The sequence below is a fragment of the Quercus suber genome, unplaced genomic scaffold (genome assembly GCF_002906115.3).
Source record: "Quercus suber isolate HL8 unplaced genomic scaffold, Cork oak 2.0 scaffold_1089, whole genome shotgun sequence".
NCBI classification, from domain to species: Eukaryota; Viridiplantae; Streptophyta; class Magnoliopsida; order Fagales; family Fagaceae; genus Quercus; species Quercus suber.
Genome location: NW_027070494.1, coordinates 21,175 through 42,374, shown reverse-complemented (window position 1 = coordinate 42,374; position 21,200 = coordinate 21,175). Strand labels below are relative to the sequence as shown.

Sequence of the window (21,200 nt, the reverse complement as noted above, 5' to 3'; positions counted from 1 at the left end):
TGGTTGGGGGGGGGGGGGGGGGGGGCGTTGGAGTTGAGAGGATTGGGATTTAGAGGGTTAGCATACCGTTTCAGAGCCCTGCCTTTTAGTTCCTTCAAATTCGAAAATACTAGTTTTAATGAATTTTCTATACTTCTCTTTTAAATTTGAACAATATCTGTTAGAGTTTCTTATTGATTTTCTTGTAATTGTTTCAAGTACAGTGTGTTCATCATTGTGAACACAAAGTGCTTTTTTATCAATATTTTTAGTTCCTTCAAATTCGAAAATACTAGTTTTAATGAATTTTCTATACTTCTCTTTTAAATTTGAACAATATCTGTTAGAGTTTCTTATTGATTTTTTGTAATTGTTTCAAGTACAGTGTGTTCATCATTGTGAACACAAAGTGCTTTTTTATCAATATCTTCTACATTCCTTATCGTTTCTTCCTTCCTAATGTCAACATACATAATACTTTATCCTTCTTTCCACCCTACAACCAGACTAAGTGTGCGTTTGGCATTCGCTTAAAAAGCCAGCTTTTTTTACTATTCAATTTATTTTTGCTACTATTCATGGGTCTGCACTTTTTGGTACTATTCATGGGTCTCACTGTACTATTTCAACTACCTTTTAGCTTTATCTATAATACTTTCAGCAAAATTTTTTCTGTTTCAGCTAAATGAGCTGTTCCCAAACAAATGCTAAGGGTTAATGAACTGTCCCTTTGTAATCTGCATTTGTTGGATTCAAGTAAACTTGGCGAATTCCTTCTTTGATATGTAGAGGTTTTATCCTTGTAGCCTCCCTTGGAATTTCTTTTTTAATTGGTAAGTTTACATATACACCTAGTGGGTTTTGAGCCCATGGCGTTACCCTCCGCCTTTTATTATGGGGCTAGGCAAGCCTGCCTTGGATGTTTTCAGCATGTATTCCTTCTAGCCCTTTGTTGCACGCATGAGAATTTCATCTTATTTGTAGGATACTTGGATATGTTGATATATGAATATGAGTTGCTTATATATGTGTTCATGGCTTCATGCATGCTTATGTACATAGAGACCAAATTTTATGTTTCTTGATATCAAGTGTATTTCTTTTGGACTTTACAATTTGACTTGGTATATTTTTTTCCCTTTGTAGAGCTTGAAACAAAGAGAATCTTGCTTGATATATTTAAAGAGAAGCAACAAAAAAGTGCTGAAGCTGGCACAATCCCGAGTTTCTATAAGAAGGCATGTGCTAGATTTGTAGCTCGTCCTTACTTTAAAAGATATTATATTAAGATAGGATGGGGATTAATATGAGGGGATTTGCTTTATTACTGCATTTCTTGGTGCCCATGTTCATTGAAAGGCAATTAAATTTCTTGTTTCTAGTTTTCATTTATTTTACTTATATGCAAAATTCAACGGACCACAAATTGAATTTTTGGCATTCTGTTTTGTGGATATATTTTTTTCTTTTTTCCCTTTTGTTGTATGCTCATTTTCTTTCATTCTCTTTTCTTCTATATGTTTCCTCTGGGTTCAGAAACCTGAAGAAGGATCCATCAGTCAAAGGGTCCAGAGGCTGGCAAAATATCGGTTTTTAAAGGTCTGTTGCGAATCTTCCTGCCTGGTCTGCTGATTGTTAGTTTTTACTGCCTAAGCAATTAGCAATGTTCTTGGTAACTTTCCCCCCCCCCCCCCCCAAAAAAAGGAAAAAAAAAATCCAATGTACAAGTGAATTCTAGGAAGGGCTTCACCGAGCCGAGTATATGAAAATTCATCCCTGCAACACTTCATTACACTTGTTAATTTTCTGACTTCCTCCATCACTATCAATCCAAAAGCGTTAAGTAAAAACTAAATTTCCGACTTTAAAACCCTTTTCTCTTTTCTTATCATTCTGCATTTCAATTTTTTAAGTAAAAAAAAAATGCCCAACTTATCCGAGCAAAAGGTTTTCTTAGAGTTTAGACTCAGTCGAGTGCCAGTATCCACTTTCTCAAAATCTTAACCATTACTCTCCTCCTCCTCCTCCTCCATTTTCTCACCAAACAAACAGAGCCCCAACTTAACTTAAGATCCCCCTAAACAACTGCCTAATCACCCCAAACCTAATCAAACTGCTAATTAAACACATTCTTTTAACTTCAAAACTAAAACAATCAAACAAACTGTATGTATGTGTGTATACAAATGCAGATCAAGTATTAAACACAATTTATAGCAATTCAAACACATTCACATAAATAAACACTTTAACACTCGTAAAAGCTAAACCTAAAAACAGAAAAAAGGAATTTTCAACAAATTTTTAACTAAGAAATGAAAAATGTGTGTGTGTGTGTGTGTGTGTGTGTGTGTGTGTGAGAGAGAGAGAGAGAGAGAGAGAGAGAGAGAGAGCGGACCCATCAGGGCTTCGGATCCGAGTCCGGCACCGGATCCGATGAACCGGCGGAGATTTCGGACCCAAAGCATGGACGAAGCCGGCGGGATCTTGCGCTGCGAAGCCTCGTGGCTTTCGCCATCAATGGACCCACTGTACATTGTCTGAGTCACAACCCGAGTCGACTCAGTCGAGCTCAGCGTTCGCTCCGAGAAAAATGAACTACCAGTAATAAAACCCTAGAACCAGGGGCATTACTGGGAAGAAGAGTCCAAAAAACGAAAACGGTAAAATCCCCTCCGATCTGTGATCCCTTTTACAGATTAACAAACAGGTAGTATTACAAATCAGAGGTTTGCGTAAGTTACGTGGAGCTCCTTTTTTTTTGTTTAATATCAAAATTGCCTCCTTGAGAGTTTTGAAATTACAATTTTGGCCCCGGTATTGCGAAGATTGAAGATTCTAGGGGCTGTTTATTTTTGGGTAACCCTGAAGTTCCCTTCGGTATTTATGAGGATCTCTCTGACCCGGTTTGAATAGCACGGTTAGTTACTCAAAGTTGTGTTGCGTTTTCTGATTTTTTTTTTTTTTCTCAGTCGGATTTATTGACTTTTGTGAGAAAAAATACTGTACATATACTGTGCGTGTACTGTTCACACACTGTTCATGTACTGTTCACACATTAAAAAAATTAAAAGTGGGTCTCACGGTACTATTTATATATTTAAAAAATTATTTTGCTACATATTTTCAGCAACAATCAATTTTTAGCAACTTTCAGCAACAATAAGTGCTATCCAAACAGACCCAAATCTCTTTCATTGGGGTTCCTTCTTTCATAAAGAACAAAAATAATTAGACAGTTCACCCAAAAATAATAATTATTAGACAAGCCACGTGTACATTTTCTCTTTTATCACATCGGTTGTGTTTGTTTCGGGTGAAAAACATATATGAAAAATATTTTACACTCAATGGAGTGTTTGGATAGACCAGAAAACACAGTCAAACTGAAATCAAATTTCAGTTAACAAGTAAAATAAAGTTGGTTTTGGTGTAAAATGAATTACTCTTGAATTTTCCTGCATATCATTTTTAGCCCAAGTTCACATCCACATTCTTTGCAGACCATAGAGAGAGAGAGAGAGAGAGAGAGAGAGAGAGAGAGAGAGAGAGAGAGAGAGAGAGAGAGAGAGAGAGAGAGAGAGAGAGAGAGAGAGAGAGAGAGAGCTTGAACCTAGGTCAGTTCGTTGTTGTTGCTCTCTAGATCGTCTCCTTCGCTTCTCAATCTCGTCTCCGTCGCTCCTAGATTAAACCACCTATGAACAATCTTGTCGTCTCTACCTAAAAATCATTATTGGCGTCTTTAAATCTCGTCTCCGCCGCCTCAAGATCGAACCACCGACCTCTCTCTTTCTCAATCTACCTCTCTCTTTCCCTCAATCTCTCACTCTCTCTTCCTCCCTCTCTCAGTTTGATTGAGTTTGAGAGTTTAATGAATGGTTTTGTTTTGATGTTTGTTTCTTTTGGTTTATATATTGATATTTTCTATTATAAAATTTTTTGGAAACTGAGAAAATACTAGAAACTAGTAGAAAAAAGAGCCTTTTTATGAACACAATCAAACGCATGAAAAAAAATATTCTAAATAAATTTTTGGAATGCAACCAAACACCTTAAAATTCTTTTCCTTTCCAAAAATATTTTCACCTGAAATATTTTTGTGTTGAGCCAAACCCAGCCTTAAGCTATGTTTGGTTTAACGAATAATGATTTTCGAAAATATTTTTCCCATTTACGAATATTTGGGGAGATGAAAAATATTGGTTAACAATAAACTATTTTCCAATTGATCATAAAATAAATGCACTTATAGTGAAAATGGTTTACGCTTTCATTTTCTATAACCATTTTTCACCTTACCCAAAACTTATCAACCGAACTTCCACCCCACCTCCACTATCTGCCACCCAACCACCACACTCACTAACGTCCTCAATCTCCAATGGCTGTCAACTGTCGCATTGCTCGGTTCTAGATCATGCTTTTTTATCTAAATTTTTCATTATGTGCCTAGGAGATAAGAAATGTGAAAAGGTAGTAGAAAATATGTTTTCATAGCATTTTTAGAAACGCAACCAAATACTAGAAAATATTTTCCAAAGTATTTTCAAGAATGCAACCAAATACTTGAAAATAATTTATTTTTCTGGATAAAAATATTTTACGCTCAGAAAATATTTTCCGTCAAACCAAACATATTCACACGTTTTTTTTTTTTTTGAGAAACCACATGAAATTATTAAGTATTCCTAAAGTACGTTGATGTGGGGCCCCTTTTCTTGCTTTGATGGTTTATTCTACTAATTACATTCAACATGAGAAGATGAAGCACCACGTCATGTATCTAATAAGTTTCCCTCATCCACCTTCAACCCGAATAACTAATCCAACTCATGATATTAATAGTTTAAAAATATATCTATTATTAAATTTGTTATTTTGATTTATTTTAGATTTTGCCATTCAGTTTAAATTTGTTAGTTTAAAATATTTTAGATTTTGAGATTTAATTTTGATGATATTGAAATATCAAAGCCAATTGTATAAATTGTAATCATTTGTTAAATGATGACCTTAAATATTTGAAAAAAAAAAAAACATCTTTTTATTAAGCCCGACAATATAGCTCCAACACAATGACCCAATCCAAACTTCAAATGGATCTCTACCATCTCAAACCAATAAGATCGGGTTAAGTTTTTATATATAATACAATAGTTGGGGGTGGGGGATTTGTAAGATCGAATTATGTTGGAAAATAGATTTATATAAACACAGCACAACTATGAACCTAACTACTCTCCTAGTTTGAGATCAAAATAAAGTATCTTTAATCGTACATAAACCTTTAACATTTTCCTTTTACTCTTTGAACTTGATAAAAAGAAATGAGATGGCCAAATTAAATGCTACTCTTTCTTTCTTTTCTTTTCTTTTTTTTTTTTTTTTTTTTTGAGTAATTAAATGCTGCTAAATGTTAGAGTAAGGTCTAATCGTACATTATTATCTGAAAGTCATTAAAGAGACTTTTCCAAGAGGACCATGCCGTTGTTCACACTTGACAACCTTTATTTCTTTGTTACACAATGTGTGCAGCTGGCCCCTCCAAATGGAATGTCTGCTCAAATAACTAGAAAACCTCTCCCAAGACCCACATACTAGGTAATCAAAAAGTCTTTTCTAATCCATGGTCACCTTTCTTTCTTTCTTTCTTTCCTTTTTTGATTTTTCCCCTTCTTATTGATAGTGTATGAATAGCAGTTTTTTTTTTTTTTTTTTTGGATGAGGTATGAATAGCAGTTTAAAGCCTAGTAATGACGTGATAGAAATATAGGAAGTAGCAATCAAAAATATGTACTAGATAAAGATAAAGATACGCATCAAACCAAGAGCCAATCTGGATTATACTGATGTGCAATAAAGTACAGGCCAGCATATGGTAATTAAGATGTTATTGCAGGTTTAATTGTCATTATATACTCAGAAGTGTGCTACATAACCTGGAATGTTGTACAGACCAAAAGAAAAAATATATACAAAGAGGAAAGAAAAAAAGAAGAATGTTGCGGATCAGTCTGAGAGTTCTGGGGAGGAGGGAAAGCGGTAAAAACTTTTCTGATTCTGCCATTGAGCAGTGGGACGACTCTTCAGTAATAACACAATATATATAGAGAGGTAAGTGCTACTCTTCTTTTTTTTTTCTTTTTCTTTTTTTTCTTTTTGTGTGGAAAACTAACAAAAATTTATAGAAAGAAAGGGAAAGATTTGAGGTTTCAAACTGGAAAGTTAATAGCCTACTTGTATATATATATTTTTCCGTCTTCATGCTCATGTAGTGGATTATGATTGGATTGGATCATTGGATTGATAATTTACAAGACCAGTGAATAGTGCCTATATATAGTGTAGTCGAATGCTAAAAGATATTCCATATTATCATGTTCTAGCATTCTAATAGAAAAAGAAGGAGAAATAACAACAATAATAGAGTTGTATAGCCTACAGATTTGCTGCAGGATTGCAGAAAAACAATATTCTTCTTTCTGTCTTGATGCAGTATTCTATCTCATGTATCATCTCTCTCACAACATGTAGACCCCTAAAAGCGCGTAGTGAAACCCACAAGTTGTGAGCGGAAATATGCATACATCATACTTTGGATACCTTCATAGGGTATTGGCGTGGAAAACCCTTTTTGACATTTTCTTTTGTTAAACCCCATGAAACGGCACATTTTTCTTGTTCTTCTTTTTCTTATGGTCTGAAAAGGACTTTCATGTGAAGGAAAGTTATTTACAAATAATTTCAATAGTTGGTTTTATATATGCCATAAGAAGCGGGATTCATCATGCAGATTTTCAACACAATTTCGTTATCAAGACTTTTACATAGCAATTATCATAAGCCAATGTAGCATCACGCTAGGCTGATGTAAGAGAAACTATTTAGGAGTTAGAAGACTAAGAATGAAGTCCAAAAATCTTATGCTGAAGAACATGGTTTTGGTCTGAATACAAAGGTCAAAAGTAAGTTGGAAATCTACCCCAGCTTAACTCTGTCCCCAAAAAAAAAAAAAAAACACTTTAATGGTCCCCCCATACACAGAATCTAATTATTATGCCATGCATACATACATATATACTAGATAGATGCCACTGTTCTGATTGAGACATTTTAACTTTTTAACTCTTCATATAAACCATTGTACCTAGCAAGTAGCAATACTTGAGGTGTGGGAAACCATAAATTTGTTAGTTTTTGTAGCCGTTGCACAGTAAGTTCCTCCGGTGAAGAAAACCAAAAAGCACATACCATGAAAGAGAACAATGGAGTTCAGAAAGCAATCTCTCTGTTTAGTCATGCCAAGCACAAACAACCCCACTTGTTGCCAGAGTCTCAGACAACAGATCCAAACAAAAATCCTGCTTGAGAAATCTACCTTTCCCTACAGAAATTCTCTTTCTATCTCTATCTCCTTCTCTCTTGAGAAATGAGAATCTCATTTTCCACCAATCCCCTTCTTCTTTAAAGTCCAAGCCAAAACATGTACAACAAACTCAAGTAAACAAACAAAATAAAATAAATGAGAAAGACACAGAAAGAGAGCCTTACAGCTCAAAAACCATCCCCACCTCTTTTTTCACAGCTCAACTAGTTTCATGAAATGCAAATATATACAAAACCAGGCAAAGAAGAGAGAAAATATTAGATTCCTATTCTACCAAAAAAGATTACATTCGTTTATAAGCAATAAAAACCAAGAACATATAGCCATGGAGACTGAGCACCAGTTAAACTTGCCATGTCTAATGTGTTGTTGGCTCAGCTCAGCTGTCAATGACCCCATCTAACGAAGAGTCCCATCTCTCTAGACTATAATACGAGCCTCTTCCCTTCTTTCCAGATCAGATGACAAAAAAGAGGCAAAAAGGAAGATAGAGTGAATACAGGGAAGAGACTTGAAATTGATAGGCAGATAACAACCTTTTCTTTTGATCCCCATCAATAATTATGCTTCCAGTGCCTGTCCAATCAAAGTCGCCTTTATCCCTGTCCACACTCACGTAGTAAAAACAAAAAAAAAAATTACAGTAGGTGAAAACACCTCACATGGGCATTGGTTTTTTTTATTTTTTTTATTTCAGTGTAGAGATACCACATGGGCATTGATTCGAGCCTAGGAATCAACTTTAAAAAAAATTAATAAATAAATATTAAGAGGTACCTACAAATTAACTCCTCCTGTAAAAGTGAGTTTTGTGCACTGAGTAAGGTCTTTTTTAGCGTAGAAATGCTGGACAGCTTAAGAATCTTTGAATGTATTATATACAGATACATGAATGGAAGCTGAGGGACAGAAGTTCTTGCTGTGCATCAAATGCTCTGTATGTACCAAATTTTGAAAGTGAATCATTAAGAAGTTTTTCTATCAGGAAGCAATGCCGTAAATAAACCAGCATGAAGTGTACCAGAAGCGAAGGATAGGATAATAGCTTCTATTTTGATGTTTTCTACTACTTACAAAAACCACCCAAACACATCCCCCCAAAAGCAAATAGAAGGAAGGGCCTGTTTTGCAAGGACAGCATGTTGTTCATCATGGGGTTCTCAAGTGTCATTTTTGATGAGATGCTGAATAATGGACAGTGAAGTGGGGTACTCTGAGCAGCAAATGAGTTGTCTTCTGATCCCTACCTTATATTTTATCAGCATTGATCCTTACCAAATAACTATTTCCCAGGTGGGCACTTAAGATCAGCCAATTAGCATATATGAGCATTTGTTGGTACGAAAAAACACCCGAAAGTGCTCAAATGCCATTGTAAACAAGAGGAAGGTATCTGGAATTTCCATTACTGGTATCAAAGCTCTAATCTTAGATTCTTTCTATAGAGTTGCCACATATATGGGTTTTAAATCAAGCTTTGGCCTTTCTTTCTTTCTTTCCTTTTTTTGTTGGACGAGTATAATAAATTTCAGCTTGTTCACATATTGATTACAGCCCTGCATCACAGTTTCAATGTTCAAGTTTTTTTGTGAGAGACACAAAGGCCTTTCGACATGTCAAAGTCAAATGCAGCGATAGTTGGAGTTGCTGTAGGGATGCTTGTGTTTTCGGCAATAGTCATTGTGCTTGTGTGGTTCTGCAAGACACAGTGTAAAAACCTTTCAAACAAGAATTCAGAAACAGGTTCTTCGGATCCATCTGCACTAGGTAAGATTTTCATAGGCACTAACAATGGTGAGTTTCAAATAGCTACTTTCATGGCACATTGTATTGTGTTGGTTACATCCACTGATGCCCTCTCAAATCACAGTGGAGTGGAATAGGGATGGGGGATCAAGTTCAGCAGCAGCTCCATCTGGACCACACGGGGACAAGTTTACAATTACGGAATTAGAGCAAGCCACCAAGCAATTCAGTGAGAGCAATCTCATCGGTTTTGGAAGTTTTGGTCCTGTTTATAAAGGTTTGCTCCGTGATGGGACTCTTGTAGCTATCAAAAGGCGTCCAGGTTCTCCTCAACAAGATTTTGTTGCACAGGTATTACTAGGTTCCAATCTTTCATTGATGTCAATGTTGCATTCTGCAGTATAATGTATAAGTTCTTCTGTCTCTCCAGCCCCCTTTGTTCCAAAATCCACATTAGGACAGTTAAATTACCGATTGTCCCAAAAGTTTAAACTACTAAGAAATTGTGAATTTAATAATTTAACCATAATTCTAACACTCCCCTCACATGTGAACCTAAACTTCCCCTTAATAAGTGTGGACGCAACATGAGAATTTTTAACATTTTAAATAAGAAGTAGAGTAAAGACAGTGGGATAATCGGTAATTTAATCAAAGCAGGGGATCCTAAGTTTGATCCATGCCTCCTCCATTCTACCTCTCATTTAAAATCTCACATACTGGGTCTCACCTATTAAAAGGGAGTTTGAGACCACATATGAGGAGTAGTGTTAGAATTATTGTGGTTAAATGATTAAATTCACTATCTCCTAATAACTTAAGCTTTTAGGAGAATCAGTAATTTAACAATAACATGTTAAACCAACAACCCATATTAACTGAATGTACAATCTGTTACACACTTACATGTAGATATTTTGTCAGGTGGATGAACTTTCAAGACTTTTCTTTGCTCACTTTAACAAAAAGGAATATTGTATGACTATAATGGAGATGATTAGAACAATTATAGCTTGTCTTGTATATGTCACCATGGCATTGAATAACATCTCTATCAAATTTGAATAAAAAGTAAATGTTTATGTGGCAAGCAGGTCAGTTATTTGTCAGAGGTTCGGCATCGCAATTTAGTTACTCTTCTTGGTTACTGCCTGGAAAGTGGATCTCAAATGCTAGTTTTTGAATATGTAACAAATGGAAGCATGTGCAATCACCTATATGGTATGACTTATTTAGTATAACTGATTTGGAATGATCATGCATGGGATACATATCTTATATTATATTGATCATCTGGCAGATACTGTAATAGATTCATCAACTAAAATAGAGTTCAAGCAAAGGATATCCATAGCTTTAGGGGCTGCTAAAGGTAGTTCTAATGGAATTTACTGAAGGTGTACCAGACCTAATGAGAATTGACAGAGAGTTGAATTAAGAACTGGTTTTTTAACTAATGCAGGTTTGTGCCACTTACATGGCCTAAGACCTCCCTTGGTGCACAATAACTTCAAAACAGCAAATGTCTTGGTTGATTCGAACTACGTTGCCAAGGTTTCAGATGCAGGGGTGTCAAACCTACTTGAAATGATTGAAGAAGCAGGTCCATCTCACATGTCCAGTGCCAATGTTTTCCGAGATCCAGAGTAAATCAATTTCTTTTGATTGCATTTCATTATGGTGTTGAATTTTTTTTTTTTTTTTTTTTTAATGAGATGGAGTTGAATAAATGTATATAGTATAGCATTCATCATGTGTGCCAATATTTAGGGCAGGAGTATCAGGGACCATCTCTGAAATGAGCGATGTGTACAGCTTTGGGGTATTTCTTTTGGAGCTTGTGACTGGACAAGAGGCTATGCGTATTGACTCCTTGGGATCTAATGAAAGTTTTTTCCAATGGGTATGTAACATTACTTTCTTGAAAGTTCATCCTGTTAGAACTATCCTAAAAGTTACGATTTGAGTTAGATTTGAACCATTAATACATGGTTTTTATTGCATTTTTTATTTTCCTTTTAACTTGTGAAGGTGGAATCACGATTGAGTTTAAATGATTTTGTGGACCGTCGACTAGCTGGAGGCTTCACCACTGAGGGAATGAGAGATTTGATCAGGCTGACACTAAATTGCATGAGCTTTCCAGGAAAAAGGAGACCAAAAATGGAAATGATTGTGCACGAGCTTGAAAGGATACAAGAGAAAGAAATGGCAATGACCACAGTCATGGGTGAGGGTACTTCAACAATTACTTTAGGGAGTGATCTATTTACATCATAATGATGAGAGGAAAAAAGTTTGTTTGTGTTTCTTATGTTTGAGCTAAGCTTAAGCTAATAATACCACAAACAAACAACAAGCTGTTTATAAATTATTCTGGGGGCACAAAGTTGGTTTAAACTGCCGCAATTAAAATGGTAAGTGTAAGTATGATTTATGAAGTTAATGAATGCAAAAGTTTCATTTAGAAGGTTATCTTTGATAATTTTAGAATTCTCAGACCTGCTTCACCAATGATATAATACGCGTTGCATTTTTGTGCAATTTCTCTATTAAAAAAAATGAAGCATATATTAAAGAGAGGCAAAAATATCACCATTTCACAAGAGCACCTTTTCTATTGAAAGATCATCATTGATTATCAATACGAAAAAAATTATATAAGAAGATTGTTTCACCATTTTAGGACCCAAAAGAGATCAAGTAGACAATCCAAGACACCCAAAATGCCTAAATATCACATATAGCAATGAGAAAAGCTTGCATAATCTACAGAAAACTGTTATATCCAGAAACTCAGGAAAAACCATATTTACTCCATATGTGTATCAAAAGTATTCATGAGATATCTTCCAGTCTCTAGCTTAACATTCTTTGCTAAGTCTTAATTGGTCTGTGATGTGTCAATCATGACCTTGCCTTAAGAATTTCTTGAAAAGTATGTGTTCTATGGTTCCATAAGGTCCTGGCAGTTATATATCTAGTACAGTCTCAGATAAGTGCTCCAGCAGCCTCCAGAAAAAAGCAACAAGCCAACAGTGATACGATATGCAGACTACAAGACAACAATGTGCAGTCAATTAAGAAAGAAACTAATTAACATAAAAGCACACACAGGAAAAAAAAAATTTGAAAACCAGCTTCACTATTTAAAATAATAAAATTTTAGTTTTTTGAGGTATCTAAAACTACCATATGTATATATGTCCTATTTCAGTTGAATCACAAATTACATGAGTGCGACTCTTTATCAGATTCAACAGAGCACATGCTTATTGTAGATGAGAAATTTGCCATAATTTTTTACATAATTAAAATTATCTCATACCCTATAACTCAGGACATCCCCCACCTCAAGCTCATTGTGCGAAAACATTAGATGACCCCAAAAAGGATGGTAATTTCCTTCAGTGTCAAAGGTAAGCCAAACTACCTACAATATTACAGAGTTTGAGAATACAATAGATGATGCATACTATACATAGCCATTCCTCTCTCATTATCCCGAAAATGACATTGAAGTACATAATAGAAACAGAAACTGTAAAGAAGGTGATTGTGACAAACGTCTTAACCCCAGCATTCTGGGACAAGCTCAGGAAACATGTATGCAAATATACTATTGATGATGGTGTTGGAATGACACAACGTGTGACAATTATGAACTTGATGGGCTACTTAATTATCAGATACCACTTGTGCAGAAAAGCTTACAAGAAATGTACATTTTTAGAAAAACTAAGAAGGGGGTCATTGTGATAAGACAAAATTATTCTCAAAAGGTTTGCAGCAAATCATTGTTTAAAAAGAAAAAGGGGAGGAGCATAGAAATTAATGACTTGGTTTCTAAATATTGTGCTGCAGCCACCATGTCTCATGCTTAATTATGAGAATCCCAATTGTGGGTAATCACCATGATATGAAGTGAACATCATTGTATCAACCATCATCATTGCTAAACTTTTACTCTCCCCCTCCTCCCACACACCCCCCCCCCAAAAAAAAAACAAAAAAAAAAATCATTTGTCCCACCGGGACTTTCATTTTATACTTCACCAACTACAATATGTCATGTGTATCATTTTTTTTACCCTGTTTTATACTTTGGTTATTTGTAAGGGAAAAAATGGGACATGTGGTAGGCTGCGATTGATGGAGTATAGAGTGAAGGACCCACATTGGGATAGAAAATTTTTATTCCCCCATTTTGATTGGTAAGTTTCACATGTACCCAATGGTCCACCAATTATGCTAAATTTTCAGTCTTTCCATTCCTCATTCAATGTCTCCACTCTCCAACAACTTTTTTTTTTTTTTTTGAGGAACCCACTCTCCAACAACTAACTGTGATATTTCTGCCGACTTTAATGCCTTTGCCATAAAATCAATAGTACTTCTCTATATGTGTATCTTAGTAAGTGAACTCATCTCATATGACAGAATTAAATTATGACTGTTCAAAAACGATATCATTAGGGACCAAATATAAGACGTGCTACCCAGCTGCTTTTAACCACAAGATTCCCTAGGGGTCCCTCTTTGTCCAACTAAGATCCAAAATGATACGGGTTAAAGGTCCACTAAGATTTTAGATTACCCTACAAAAATATGTTTTCGTCAAAAATCATTTCAAACAATGGTAATTTATAATTGAGTGGTTTTAAGATCACAAATTATTCCATAACTTCTTGCCACCACTCTGACATTGTAAACTGTTAATGATTTATCTATCACTTATACATAGACCCACCATTTTTTCTTCGCAACTCACTATTTGCCGCATCATATTGTGGCAAAGAAATTGCAAAATAGTTTATGTTACTATTTTTTTTTCTTTATAATTTCTAAACAATCCACTCCCATAAAGATGATAACAAGAGAGAAAAATAGTAGTGCAACAGAGAACAGATAGTTATGCATATGCTTTCTATAACAAAGAAAGAATATTAAGTCAGCTCATTTGCTTTTACATTTACACTTGCTGAGCTAAACAGTGAAAGCATCTTCTAAAAAAAAAAACAGGAATGAAGCTATCAACTATTAAATTCACCATGTCGGGCAACAAAGAAAGGCATAAAAGGAGTTCAACTTAAGTGCAGATTGTTAAGGTTTTGAGTGTTATACCTGAAGAAACATTTACAGAGTATGAAAGAGATGCAAAGCCTAGTACAGCAGTGTTGCACATTTGCACATGGGCACCTTATTGTAACAGAAGATCTCTAGAGACAAAAATAATACCGAGGAAAGAAAAATCCCACCGAAGATTTCACTTGTACGGCCTGTCGGTTTGTTTCCTATGTTTTGTTTTTGTGCTGGCACCACTTATTGTGGTTTCCCATTTATAAACTCGATCCTTCCCAAATTTTTGTTTTTTTGTTTTTTTTTTTAATTCCCTATAAAAAAATTTTAATGGAAAAAATGTCTATAGTGTTAAAAAAATATATAAAAAAGTTAGAGCATTTGTGGTTGTATATTAGTAAAACATAAATTTTACCATCACAAAAAATATGCGTAATTAGAGAAGTTAAAGCTAAATTTTTTTATAAATCAAAATAAAATACAATATTTTATTAACGTTCTCTCTCTTCTTTCGATTAAAATACTCAAATTCTCTTACCTCTTTTATTATTTTAACAAGTTGTTTATATAATTTTAAATGAAACGTTAAAAAAAGAAAACATTTGATATTAAGTGTATTGTAAAGTGAAGTAATAAAAAAAATAAAATATTTTTTAGGTGTTAAAAACTAAATTTTTTAGCACTATTGTTATGAATATTCTTAGATATATAATTCTTTGAACTTTATTTTAAAATTGCATCTTATAATATTTCAAAAAAATCTATATTCTTCCCATAAAAATAAAAAAAGAGAGAGTATATATTCTCATTTAATGAATTGAAAATACTGACATAATAAATTAAATTAAATTAATTTATTGAAATGGAGATTAGTTTAATAGCGTGGTATGAATTCTATATGTCATGTTAATATTTTTAATCCATCACATGACTAGCACTAACTATAAGGATCATTTTGAAATATATATGAATTAAAATGAAACATTTTAAATAAAAATAATGATGGGTTTGAAAAAAAAAATAATGATGGGACACCATTGACACATTCTTACCAATCACAATTTGTTATGTGGTAAGTTGTGACATAAAATTGTGTCAAAAGTGATGTCTCTAGCATTATTCACTGAAATGTACATTTTTTTTTTGTTAGGGTGGGGTCCAAAATAATGGAATTGTAAATCCAAACTTCCAAAAAAACTATCTACGTTGTTGGATAAATAAATGCTAGCCACTTGTACAATCAGGGAAAAATGGCTAAATAGCCTTAATTTTTAAACTATGTAGTCAAATGACCCTATTTTCAAACTATTTAGTAAAACACCACTCTTTTAAACGATGATAAGTTCTATGCATATTTTTAAGTGGAACTTGACATTTCTACGCAATTAAAAAATAAAAAAGTTGGGTGGCAAAATGCGCATAAGACTAGATGTACGGTCCCGAGATGTCCATGCCCCCTTCTGGGTCGTGAGCTGGAGTCAACAACATAGCCCAAAGGCCCAACCATCGCCCTACCCAAGATCTCAGCCCAAGCCCACAAAAGCTATGAACCCAAGGATGAGTGTCATTTTGAAGCCCAAGGAGCAACCATCTGATGCTTACTCACACCTTGCCTTGCCGGCGTGGTCTCTACTCAGCAAGTTGTCCCCGAGAAAGGTCGCGCTGGTTCGGCCTTACCACCCTCTACATGCCCGGCAGTGTCTCGGTAAACGTCCGTGCCGAGCATATTTACGGGAGTGGGAACCAAGTTCTAAAGCCACTCTCACCACTTTCCACTACCACCTAACCACCCACTTACAGTTAATAATATTGGACCTCACATTGCACTATCCATGAAAGCAATCATGATCCTTCCACTAGTTTTGGGCTATAAATACGAGAGTTGGAAGAAGAAAGGGGGAGGATGAAAAAAAGGGGGAGAGAATAGAGAGAAAAGTGGTCTCATTGAGTTTTTGTGCTGAGAACTACCCGAAGTAGGAAATCCTAACCCCACATACAAATAAATTGTGAGCCCAAGTGAGATCTCAGCCCAATAGCCTCATTTTTGGCGTGCACACTAGACATTGCTAATGTCGAATTCTGCTTAGAACTCAACATTAGAAATGTCAAGTTCCAAAATAATGGTATTTTACTACATAGTTTGAAAAAGAGGTTGTTTGACAAATGGTTTAAAAATTGAGGCTATTTAACATTTTAGCTTACAATCATAGCCATGGAAAACTTGCAATACGCATCAAATAGAGAACACTCAATCGAAGTTGCACTAGTGTGATATCAGCCAAAATGCCCAGAACTTCTCTATGCTTTAGAAATAACTCACAGACTCATAATATCAAATCAATATATAATAAGTGTTTTAGGGGTCCTCTCTCATACACTGGGAGGGTTGTGGCCTAGAGTTTATATAGAGCTCTGATTTGGCCATCAGTTCCACAATTTGTTCTGTTTTCCATTGAGTGTGTGGAGTGTGCAATGATTTCATTCATGGGCATACGAGGTTTTTGTCTCTCTTGTGAAAGAAAATTATTTGACGTGTGAGGAAAATTAGACAGATGTAGACAGATGACATTATCCATCACCACTGTGTTTCAATATTGTCAACTTTCATACTCAATAGGTATGATTTCATTTTTGAAAGGTTTCGATTATGTTGCCCAAAAATAAAGAGTAGTTTATGAAAATTTTCCAGCATATAGTGGTTTTCGATATTGTTGGAAACTTGGAATATTAGACTCATTTGGGTCAAATTCCTATTCTTTGTTACAAGTGTTTTGTACTTTCCAAATAATCAATACATTCTTCTCGACTTTGTAACAAGGTAACAAATCTAAGGTTTTAGAAATAGGAACCCTTCTTATCTATCTCTAACTGTTTTTTTCCTAGGGTCAGTTTAGTTGGAGTGAAAAAGTAAGAAGATAGAAAATGGGAAAGAGATAGAAAAGTGGAATGATAGAAGAGATTTTAGTTTTTCTCATTTGTGTTTAGCTAAGGGTGAAAAAATGATGCCTAACTAAAGCATTCACATCAAGAATGCTATAATGCTAAAAATGCCATTAATAACAACCAACATACAAAAAACACACTACATCAAACATGCTATATTCTATAATTTTTGACACCTAGCTATTTTGAGCTGTTATCTCTAACAGCACACTGTTGCAAGGTGTTAAACAAAAATATCATTTGTTTATTCAAACACGCTTGCTCTTTCCCTCGTTTTTGTCACACGCTCCATCCCACTGAGTCATCTCACTTAGCTCACTATTCTCCCTTTTTCTCTCTTTCTTCTCAAGTCTAAATCTTCTGTCTCACTTTTTCTGCTCTACTCTATACTCCACCATTAAATACTTACCACGTGTTCACCTAATTAATTAATTAGGTAAACACGTGGCAAGTATTTATTGGTGGAGTATAGAGTAGAGTAAGAAAAGTGGGAGAGAAGATTTTGACTCTTTCTTCTCACACTAGACTACTAGAGTGTTCTCTCTTTTCCATTTCTGTTGCTTCTCCCTCAACGCCAAGCTCTCTTCCCATCTCCCACACCTAATCCCCTCAACCCATGCTCCCCTTTCTCTCTCTCTCAATCTTCTTAAAGCTCTGGTCTGGCCAAAGCACTCCTAATCTGAACTTGGCAGAGACGCCATATCCTGATGCCTCCACTTGGCCTCACCGCCTGTCGTTGACCAATCAATTCACAAGCTTTGCCACCTCGTCGACCAATCGGTTCTCTCTTGCTCGTCCCTCTCCCTCACAGTGGTGCTTTGTGGGTTATGTTTTTTTTTTGGTTTTTTGTTTTTATTCTTCATGGGTCTGAGTTTGTGATTTGTTTGTTCTTGGTGGTTCGGCGATTGTGGGTTTGAGTTACCAAATTTAGTTGTGATTTTTTGATTTTGGGTTTGTGATTTGATTTTGGGTTTGTGATTTATTTGTGATTTTGGTGGTTGAGGGTTGAGGTTGTAGGCAGTGGTGGCAGTGGCAGTGGGTTTTGATCTTGCATTGGTTTGGGCTTCGATGGTTTTGGTTTTGCAATGGATTTTGGTTTTGTAGTGGCTTAGGTTTTCAGATGGTAGTGGTAGCTTGGGTTTTCTGATGATGGTGGTAGCTAGCGGTGGTTGTGAGTGGTGAGTTGGTTGTTTTTGTTATGGAAGAAGAGAGATACACAGAGAAAGAGAGAGGAAGAGATGCACTGATAATAAAAAATAATTTAAAAAATAAAGAAATAATATTTTAATGAAGTGGTAAAAATTATAAAACCTTTGATGTTGGATATATTATAAAATGGAGTGTTAAAATAAATAAAGTAATGTTTTGAGATGCTAGATACTATATTTTTTGACATGTTTGGTGAGAATGTTCTTAAAATAAAAAATTGAAAAAGTGTTATAAAAAGAAAAGGCAATCACCAAAATTTATTAAAAAATAAAAATCATGCCCAAAAAAAAAGTTTTGAAAAAATTCGCATCTAGTTAAACCCAAAAAATAGGAAAATAAAGAAAAGAAAATAAGAAGAATAAAACATGTATCACACCTAAGAAAGCTAGTTAAAAAAAAAAAAGTCAAAAAGCAACCCATAGGTCCACTCCTGTGAAATTTAAAAAAAAAAAAGAAAAAAGAAAAAGAAAAAGAAAGAAAGAATAAGCAACTAGCAAAGAGGATGGAATAGTTCAGTTATTAATTATGACTATTCATCTCCCCCTATCTTCTCCTTAATTTGGGGAGGTAAAATTTTGGTGGGTCTGGAGAAAATATTTGCCTTACCAATTTTTTTTTTCTCCCATTTTTTCCAACCAAACGTTAATAAAACTAGTATTCTTTCTACTTTTCTCTCTCTTATTTTCTATTATTCCTATTTCACCCAAATGAAAGAATGATGTAAATATGTTAGTAAGAAATTCAAGAAAACGCAAGGCCAATTTTTTTTCCCCTTACCGTAAAACGCGGGCAGGAATAATGGAGATGGGAATGACACTAGGACAATATCAAAAAGGGACCCAAGTAGCTAAAGAATGGGTTGAAGTATTTGCATATCGAATTACCTTAGGTCAATTCCATCTTTCTCAAACCTTGATGGCTTGATGCCATATCAAGCAGTTCCCTTCGTTCATTGTGTCGCAACATAGCTAACAATTGGACACTCCTCTTTGGTGAAAGGATGAAATAGTGAAAAGATAAAAAATTAAAAAAAAAAAAATTGTCAACAAAATGAAAAGTTGAGTATTATAAAATATTTTTTCCCCATATATATTTGGTAGAGGTGGTAGAAATTTTAAATTAAATAAATTAAATATACCTTTTTGTTTGGATTAGAAAAAAAAAATTTGAAAGGATAAAAAATGTCATTCGTATAAATTTAATATTATAATCTTATTTAATACCCAATTATGTTCGACTTGTTTAAAGCCCTACAAATGACTTGATTTTTTTGAATGAATAGGAATGTAGGGGTGAAATAGTTTTTGTATATGGTGGCATGTAGAATGTAAAGGACATGATTATACCTCTGATTATATTCAAATCGAAAGATAGCAGGAAAATAATAGTAAAAAACAATTCCGCAACTTCAAAAGAAACAATATTTGTTGATGGAATAGCCTTTTCAAGACACTCGGGGACAATTATAAATGGGTTTTACTAACGTGTGCCCTTAGAGCATATAGTAATAAACCATTTTAAAAAACTTTTTTATGGAAAAATGAAAAAGTTACCAATTTTTTTGACAATTTTTTCAATTCCCTATAAAATATTTTTAAAAATGGATGATTAATGTGTATGCCCTAAGGGCATACATTAAATAGACCCTATAAATAAATAGATGGCTAGATGATGAAAAAAAAGAAAGAAAAAAAAAGGTCATTGTGACCTTGACCATTTAAGGTCTACATATGTCTAGAATTAAGCATAACTTGACCTTTATGAGCAGTGCAACTTTGTATCTGTAAATCCCCCTTTTTTTTTATCTAGAGGTCTATTAGTTTCCTGCAATTTTTTTCCCACATGACCTAAGCCCATATAATTTTTAATAGGGAAATTTAAAGGAGTGTGGTATGGATGGCAAAGAGTAAGCCTATTTTTAAGCTTATCCATGGGTCCAAGAGATGAATTTTGTCAAATGGGCTTGAAACATTAACAAAACCCATGAGCATGTGAATGCCACAAACATTAAAAAAAAAATAGCACTTAACTAATCTGCTGTATTTTCAGCATAATTATCTCAAACCATGAAAAGCATCTTGACCAACTAACGAGGTTGTTCAAATTTAGCAAATTCTTCTTGCGAGGTAATTTCCCCCCAAAAGGACATTGTATGCTAGTTTGGCTAACCAGATTATCCAAAATTGATTGTGAATTATATTGTAATATCCAAAAAAGCTCACAACTCAACGTTGCCATTATTCCAAAAATCCGTCAACCAAAAGTTTCGATTCTTATTCAAGATGGGTATTAGACATACAAGTCAATTTCGATTCTTATTCAAGATGGGTATCAGACATACGAATGGCCTGTTATAAAGCAGTGTCCTAAAGCTATGCATTAATCAAACCTCATCTACCTCACCAACCATATTCATACCTTTATTTTAAGCCCAAGCTTTTGATTATAAGAAGCAACTTACTTGAAAAGGTGCTTACTTGTGTGTATGCTAGTTTAAATAGTGATATTTCTTTCAAAGTCATCGTCTCCTTCTTTTTCCTCATTGTATTGTGATTATAATTACAATGGAGTAGGGATTATTTTAAATTGATGTCTCCCTTCCAGGGAGTAATTATCTTTAAGCGTTTTATTCACAATGCACCACTCTATTTTTTTGTATTAGAGTAAGTAGTGGGGTGACTCCCTTACAATTTTGATGCAAGGAAAATTAGTTAGCCACTCGTCCATTCTTGAGTGTTAGAAGATCTATAAAGGAAAGTCACATTAACAAAGAGTACCAGTGTGGTGCTGGCCTAAGTTTCTCTGCCCTAGGAAAGTATGAAACGCAACAATTTTAAGGTTTTATTAGTTATTCATG

The 21,200-nt window shown here is 34.6% G+C and overlaps 1 protein-coding gene and 1 long non-coding RNA gene across 5 annotated transcripts; both read left to right on the top strand.

Moving 5' to 3' along the window:
* The first annotated feature begins 58 nt into the window (after positions 1-58).
* Positions 59-1,578, top strand: LOC136065705 (uncharacterized). The gene is made up of 2 exons (XR_010627300.1): positions 59-1,217; positions 1,516-1,578. It is a non-coding gene; the product is annotated as an uncharacterized LOC136065705 (long non-coding RNA).
* A 4,265-nt stretch (positions 1,579-5,843) lies between these two features.
* On the top strand, positions 5,844-11,587 carry LOC112020626 (proline-rich receptor-like protein kinase PERK3). 4 transcript variants are annotated; one of them, XM_065769236.1, is made up of 9 exons: positions 5,847-6,093; positions 8,251-8,777; positions 8,921-9,133; positions 9,237-9,463; positions 10,207-10,333; positions 10,413-10,484; positions 10,575-10,758; positions 10,883-11,015; positions 11,144-11,587. In XM_065769236.1, the coding sequence occupies exons 3-9, from the start codon at positions 8,980-8,982 to the stop codon at positions 11,390-11,392; spliced, it is 1,146 nt and encodes a 381-aa protein (XP_065625308.1). In that variant the 5' UTR covers positions 5,847-6,093; positions 8,251-8,777; positions 8,921-8,979; the 3' UTR covers positions 11,393-11,587. The 4 variants fall into 4 exon arrangements, with proteins under 4 accessions (XP_065625309.1, XP_065625308.1, XP_065625307.1 ...); XM_065769235.1 differs by having other exon boundaries at positions 5,849-6,093; positions 8,251-8,755; XM_065769237.1 differs by lacking the exon at positions 10,413-10,484 and having other exon boundaries at positions 5,844-6,093; positions 8,251-8,755.
* The last annotated feature ends 9,613 nt before the right edge of the window (positions 11,588-21,200 follow it).